The 7,500-nt window shown below is 37.3% G+C and overlaps 2 protein-coding genes across 2 annotated transcripts in view; both read left to right on the top strand.

Moving 5' to 3' along the window:
• Positions 1–1,344: 1,344 nt before the first annotated feature.
• Positions 1,345–3,072, top strand: LOC138045635 (transmembrane protein 45A-like). The gene has a single exon (XM_068892200.1). The coding sequence runs from the start codon at positions 1,852–1,854 to the stop codon at positions 2,743–2,745; it is 894 nt and encodes a 297-aa protein (XP_068748301.1). The 5' UTR covers positions 1,345–1,851; the 3' UTR covers positions 2,746–3,072.
• A 1,573-nt stretch (positions 3,073–4,645) lies between these two features.
• The window catches only part of LOC138045634 (cell division control protein 45 homolog), a 23,939-nt gene continuing 21,084 nt past the window's right edge, over positions 4,646–7,500 (top strand). The window contains exons 1-2 of the mRNA XM_068892199.1: positions 4,646–4,836; positions 4,914–4,973. Coding sequence (XP_068748300.1) covers positions 4,786–4,836; positions 4,914–4,973 — 111 coding nt within the window. The 5' untranslated portion in view covers positions 4,646–4,785. The remainder of the gene's footprint in view (positions 4,837–4,913; positions 4,974–7,500) is intronic.

Here is a 7,500-nt window from a genome sequence, read left to right as displayed (position 1 = left end):
GGAACTTGCAAATTAATTTTCGAAGTCTTCAAAACCTTTTCCTTTTTTGTCGAGTTTTTCTTCTCTGTTTTCGCCACACCAAATCTTTCATGCGGCGATTTGCGCTCGATTTTGATGATTTTTTCCCCCAACATCGCACCATATGTCATATGCCATCATTGCATCTGCCTGTGAAAGAGTATGTTGGAAAAAGGAAGCAGAATGATAAACACATTTTACATTGATTGTCGCAGCTTTTTAATTAGCTAGTATAGAATTTGGTAAACATAGAAACGAACCGACGTCAGATCTTGCCTTATTTTTAATGCTAATTTTGTTCAATTTAAAAACGTGTTTTTCCGCTTTTTAAATGAAGTGTTTTATTCCTCCCTATTATAATTTGAGCGGGATCTACTTTTTAAATGACCTAGAAAAGGTTGAAAAGTTGATGGTTTCTACCATACGTGGAGCGGTCGCTTGGCTCTTTGTCATGTAAACTATTCATGCTTGTTTTAAGTCATTAAACTGTTATGATCAAAGATGCGACGTCCTCCAAACGGTATGAATTAATGTAAGTGGTGAGTTATGATGAAGAATTGTTTTTCTTAAAGTGGAGGTACACGTGAATTTGAATGGCATTTTAAATACGGGAATAAAGTTGAGGAGCTTATTGTTAATCGTTTAGTGTAAACCACTTTTTAGTTGCATCGATTTTCTAAGCTAAGGATATCCTAAGTTTAATAATGAAAAAAATAAAGCAGTTGTTGTGGCGGGACTTGAAAAATCCAGGGACGGCATTCGAACCCTTGAAAGCGCACCTTCTGTTCAATGGAAAGATTTACAGGCGAAACACTGAAATTTGCGTTTTACCCTAAAATCAAAGCCAGCTTGGTTTTAAGCTCATTTTTCGCCTGTCGCCTACCGATGTCGTGCAACTTTCTTCAATACAGAAAGAATTTCTTTTAGCTTAAACATAAACTCGATGTTAAATAAATAACGCGTCGACAACATCTATCGGCCCAATCAGAAGATAACGATGTCCTGCAGAGTTTTGCACTTTACATACTAGGCCAACACGGTTAATTTTCACAGCGCGGAAGTTTTTCATTAATTGTCCCCTGCAAACATTTGTCGTGGTTGTTGGATAATATTGTTCGACAAGGTTTTTCAATTAGTTATTCAGAGAGCAAAAACTGATAAAATTAAATTAAAGACAGCCATGGAAATTTGACAACTTACATTTATAGCTACACGCTTTTTGACAGGTACTAACATTTGGTGCCAGACCTGCAATCCACTAATGCATTTGTTCTAGTTTCATTTTAAACTGAATGTTTTGACTGTTAAGGATTCAAGTCTCTTTTTTTTTTCTTGAAATTATGGAACGTTTTTTGCTTAATATCAAACTGGCAACTGATTTTAACCTAGTTTTTGATTACCAGAAATGTGGAAAAATGTTTCATCTATTGTGTGGTGTATTTTCTTGGAATCATGATGTTTGTTCCGTTTCGGACCATTCGGAAACTTGAGGAAAATTCTGCCCGTTTCAGTGGCGGTGAAATTTCGAATGTGCTTTTTTGGGGAATCATTGTTCCCTGGTGTTGGTGGTACAATGAGGAATTACAACGCTTCAAATTGTGATTGGTAGTTTGACCAAAGCCAATCATCTTTGACATAACGCCGAATGGATAATGTTTAACTGAAATTATGCGTCGTGATATTCTTTTGAGTGCGTTTCGCGTCGAATGAGAGAAGGAATGGTGAATTAATGAAGTTTTAAAGCTTGAGTTTATGTTTCACATTAGTTGATGGTCTAGCACATTTTGCTCGACGAAAGAACTGACCGCGACCAGTGAGCCTATTTTGAAAATAATGGGAGACTTCGTAGGTCACGCAGTACCCGGCACTATGTTCCTTTTGATTTCAATCTGGTGGTTCTTGGGTGTGCTTTTGCAGACACGTAGGAACTCTTACATTGTCGCCAGACAACGGCTTCTTTGTTCAAGCAATTCAGTGAACGAAGGAGTAAAACCGCGATCGCCACCGACCGTCTGGTACCCCTGTCCCTGTAAAGCTCTTTCCAAATTTCCTGTGGAACCCATCGTTAAAGTCTTGTTTGCAATAATAGGCACCACCGGAGAGCTCTTTTTCGACGGCTCTTGGGTCTTGGTCGACCGAAACGGTAAATTTGTCCATGAACATCTTAACAATCATAGTCATGCGGTGATGTACTGCCTCTTCGGTCTTTCTGGTGTGGTGGACATAGCCATGTGGAGCGGGATTTCGATACCGTTGCCACCAAAATTCGACTTCATAATGATGTCCGCGTGTTTCTGGATAGAGGGTCTGCTATTTTACTTCCACCTTCAAGGACACTCGGACATCAGCGTACGCTTACACACAATTCTGTACATCGTCATATTTTTCACGGCATGTACGTTTTTCCCTGAAGTCTTTTCAACGAGACACCAATCTTTGCTTGCCTTAATGAGGGCTATTTTGCTTGGAATTCAGGGGTCTTGGTTTTTGCAAATTGCTTTCGTTCTGTACGGTCCGAATCCATGGGAAGACACTAGAGCCAACGTGGAATTTCTGGTGATCGCTTTCGCGTGGCATTTGTTTATTTGCATCACTGTAGCAATTGTACTCTTTGTTTCTCTTCATCGTTTGTGCGGGAAAAGATTTGTCCGCAAAAGGCACGATCGACTTCAACAGGCTCTTTCCGACGAGGAAGAAGAGGAAGCCATTTCTCTGGAACCTTTATAAAAGGGAGGCAATATTTGTTTTTTGAAGCCAAGAATGGGAGTTTGTTTCTTATTAGCATAAAACCATTCGGTGCCTAATACTTCCCCTCTAAGCACAAACAGATCGCTATCAAGTACAACACCAGGTGTTTTTAATCAGTTGTTGACCATCAAATTTTGTCAAGCTACAGCTACAGGCAACGCCGGTAACACAACATCATACAACTTTCCAACGCGCAAGTAATATCATTTCATCTTTCCTTTCACATTTATCAGCAAGGTGTGCTTTCAACTCAACAAATCTACCACTTTTTGGTACCAAATTTGATAACTGTCAAAAAAAGAAAAAGAAGTGAACTCATTACCTATGTATGACTCCGTATCAGCGAATTTGCAATTGAAGTGTCACCAGATGAGTTTTGGGAAATTTAAATAACAATTACAACACAAAGCGCAATGAAAAAAATACCTGGTTCACTTATTTATTCACCCACGATGAATTCTTAACAATTGTATACGTCGTCTTACAGGAAATAAATCTAGGCAAGAAAACGAGCCACATTTAGGAAGAATTGTCTGTAGACGAAACAAAGTCTTCTTCCAACAAAGGGGAGTTTTCAGTTTAAATTAAAAGATGCATGACCTGTTTTGAATCGCGTTTGACTTTTTGTTGCGCGTGAGCAAAATACATATGCTAATTTAACCACAACCCTTCAATCGGACCAAACTTGCGGTTTCCTTAATTTTCCGATGAAAAGGTTTTCGAGACAATTTCGTTACTACTGTACTCAGTCGAATATTTAGTCAAAGCAAAAAACTTTATCCTCTTAACGAGCCACTCACTACGAATTTGCTCTTATAATTATTTTGACAGTCCGTTAATTCCAGGCTCCAAATCACTGTTACCTTACATTGTCTGGTGTGCGTGCCTCTTTTGTCATCTTTTAAAACACAGCATGACCGATGGAAAGCAGGTTTGGCAATTAATTCACCGACAAAACACCATTACTCCGTTTTGAAAGAAGAAATAGCTCTTTGGTACAACAACTATATGAGATTTTAATGTTATCGGCGTTAGTGTCAATTTGTTTCTTTTTTTGGATTGAACTGAAAAGAAATCAATAAGCACTTTAAAAAAAATCATACTTAAAACGTGAACCACTCTAATTAATACTTTATGTTGCACGATCGAAACCGAGTGTTTTTGAGTCAAGTATAGATCAATATTACTGATAATCTGAAGAAATCTAGATATACTTAAACAAAGATAAAAATCAGAAAGATTTTCTCATTCTGAAGGGCAAAGCATAAATGCACCTGAAAATAATTTTGAGTAAAGCTCACGACACGTTCTCTTATCGATCTCCTGGAAAAAGTATTTTGAATGGAGAAAGAAAGCGGATTATGGGCAATTATATTTTGGTTGTTTGAATAATATTTGGCAATTAAAGAATAAGTGCACTGGGTTTATACATGTGGTTAGGCCCTTGTCAATGAAGCTGCCGTAAGAAATGCAATATACCAATTTCGATATATTAAAATAGACCAATTTCGATATATTAAAATTCAGTCCAAAACAAAAGGCATCATCTCGAGGCTCTGGGGAATAAACTCATACAAATCCTTATATTTATTCCCCAGAGCCTCGAGATGATGTCTTTTGTTTTAGACTGAATTTTAATATATCGAAAGTGGCCTATTCAGTCCAAAACAAAAGGCATCATCGCGAGGCTCTGGGGAATAAACTCATACAAACCCTTATATTTATTCCCCAGAGCCTCGAGATGATATCTTTTGTTTTCGACTGAATTTTAATATATCGAAATTGGTCTATTAACTGTCGTCAACAACTTCCTTCTTTATTGAAACATACAGAAAATTGACAGGCGTTCCTATTATTGACAGAGTAAGGGTTGGTACCTAACAACCCTGTCGAGCCTATCTATTCCCGCCGAAAATTAAATCTGAAAGTTCGTTCTCGAAATAAAGTATTTGCGACAAGTTATCCACATCTCCCATTTTGAGGTTCATATCTGTATTTCGAAACAATTTCGAAGCGAATATGTTCGTTGAAAAGCTTAAAGAGGAAGTCTACGATGTTGTTAAAAATCAGGTGGGTTTTTCGAACTCAGAGTATCCGATTCAAGATGGCCGACAAATTAAACTGATGTACGAACCTTTCTCTTTTAGCGAGTTTTGGTTCTTGTCTCGATGGATGTGGACTCTTTGTGCGCGTGCAAGATTCTTCAGGTAGTACATCGTAAATTGTTTATTGGATAAATCAGATTTTTAAACATAAGCTTACGTAGAATGGAATTTTGTGGCATTGAGCAATGACATTTAAGTATATATCGAATGTACGTACATGTACTGTTACATTACTATTTTCACTTGAGTTGTAAGTTCTTAAGTTTACGTACATCTTCAATTTGGAAATTTATCCTGGTATATTATGAGAGTTTCATATAAAATAATAGTAATGTGGTTTGCTAGTTTAACTTGATCTTACATAAGTTTCTTATTAATTTTCTATGGAATGTATAACTCTTCTGACAAAAGAAAGTACGAAAAATTCTTAACGTAGAACTGCTGCAAACCTTTTCCAATTTCGTTTATGTGTGCATAATAATGATGTCTATTGTATTCTGACTCGTTCTTCAAAGAATGCTACTGAATGCTTCGAAAGGTGCCAGCAGTTCAGTAGTCACTCTTTTGCAATATAAGTGCTGTCTAAGAGTCATCTGAAAGCTGAGAAATTGTAATTTTCTTGCTAAAGGAAGCACTGTTGTCCGGTTCGTAGTTAGGGCTGCCTGCTGGATTTGTCAACGGACTGGTCCGGAATACAATTTCCACTGCCAGATAGGGTTTTCAGCCATGTTACGTTTGATTTGGAATATTTCTTTTTATACTTATTCTTGTAAAGCTCATTGAATCACATAATGATGATGATAAAATTATCTTAAAGCAGTGAAAAAAAGCTAATTTCTAATGCCTATTCTTGATTTATTCTCATCATTTCTCTAATAATTAATCAATTATTCTTAGTACCAATTTAAAATTTCACTTAAAAAGAAGCCCCTCTTAGACTGCATCTGTAAGGACGTTAGATTTTGTTGCTATGGATAGTCCCTCCAATAATTGCTATCGAGCCATGCAATAGGCCATTTCCGAGTTCGTGTCTGCCTCCTCTTCAAAGCGAGTCCAAGTGCGAAGTTTTTGTGATGGTAATTAGTTCTACTTTACTTATGAATGAAAACTAATTTTCATAACAAAAACTTCGCACTTAGACTTGCTTTGAAGAGGAGGCAGACACGAAATTCGGAAATGGTTTAGGTATTGCGTTTGCACTTCAATGATGTAGATGAGTTTGGGAATGAGTGAGTAGAAAAAAATTGACTGGTCCTTTTAACCCTTTAAAGCAACGAGGGTCCCCCCATTGACAAGTAAAATTGCCTGGCGTAAGACAGAGTAAATCTTCAAGTGGCACTATTGGGGCTTAAAAGATTAACATTGTTTTGTGGCTTGCTTAAAAATTATTTGGCGTAATTGTTCATTCCACCCCCCCCCCCCCCCCCTTCCACTGTGCTATGCTAAACCCCCTGCAATAGGTTGTGTAAATAATAATATTTACGTGACTAGCAGTCATATTGAGTTTCATTATTTCCTTAAAAATTGACTTTGATTTCCCAAAGATTGTTAAGATGGTCGCTGTTTTCTTTCTTTAAGGGCCCACAGACGGATTTTTCGCGCGTTGCTAAGGAAGTGAAATGTTACTTCCGGTAACTGACGTCATCATATCATGAGCTGACAAGAAAACCCACTCACAAGCAAAAGTCACTGCACAAACTGTTGTTTCTATCGAAGGTTTTTCCTCGCCCTTCCTCGTGCTCGTTCTCAGATCAACTACGCATGCGTAAACAAACTGACTTCCGGTTTGAGAAAAAAAGCTAAATTTCCGGCGGTTTTAAATTGAATTAATTTTTTTTTACATGGCACGTTTCACCCCCAAATACAGAATATAGCTAAGCATTGATTTTTTTAAATCATCTTTTTTGAAAAAGTTATGGATATTTCAGTATCGTTTATGTCGTTAAAAAGAACATTTTTCACAATAAAAAGAAAACCATGCTTGGCTAGATGCAAAAAAGGAATACAAATTATCAAACCATTGATTAAATACCCAAATTGCGTAGCACGGAGACAAATTCAAAGTTTTCTTTTATTGGTCACGTGACCATGGGCGTGGTATGATGACGTCATATTTAGGGTCATTGGCTTACAAAAGTTGGAAACTGACCAAAATAATGCCAAATTTTCTCAAATTACTTAACCATTACATCCTTAGCAACGCACCCCAAAAAATATGTCAGTGGGCCCTTAAGAAGATTAATATAGCTGGAGTGATATCATGTGAAAACTAGCCTGTATAGCGGGTGGGAGGCAAACAATGGGGAGGGGTGCTGTGGGATTTCATAGTGTCCTTTCCCATTCTCTGTATGGTTTTACCATTCATTAATTGCCTGGCGCCAAAAGTCCCACCAGCTATGCAGGCTATGTGAAAACCAATTTATATGTTACACAATCTGAATCTGCCAATTTGGACTGAACCAAGCCTTTATACTGATTTCCTATGACCTTGTAAGGTTGAATAAAGGCTACCATTTTGTTACGGCCATAGTTTTATCTGTTTTAAAGTGCATATCAAACAAAATTTTTTATTAGGTTGTTCAAAAGAGCTTTCAAATTGATGAAGAACGGTGTTTATTTTGTTGCGATG

The sequence above is a fragment of the Montipora capricornis genome, chromosome 4 (genome assembly GCF_036669925.1).
Source record: "Montipora capricornis isolate CH-2021 chromosome 4, ASM3666992v2, whole genome shotgun sequence".
In the NCBI taxonomy this organism is placed as follows: Eukaryota; Metazoa; Cnidaria; class Anthozoa; order Scleractinia; family Acroporidae; genus Montipora; species Montipora capricornis.
Note: the sequence above shows the minus strand (reverse complement) of the source record. Positions and strands in the feature narration are given on the sequence as shown.

Bases quoted from the DNA above. Each gene is read 5' to 3' on its own strand.
- LOC138045635 (XM_068892200.1), top strand. From the start codon at position 1,852: ATGGGAGACTTCGTAGGTCACGCAGTACCCGGCACTATGTTCCTTTTG.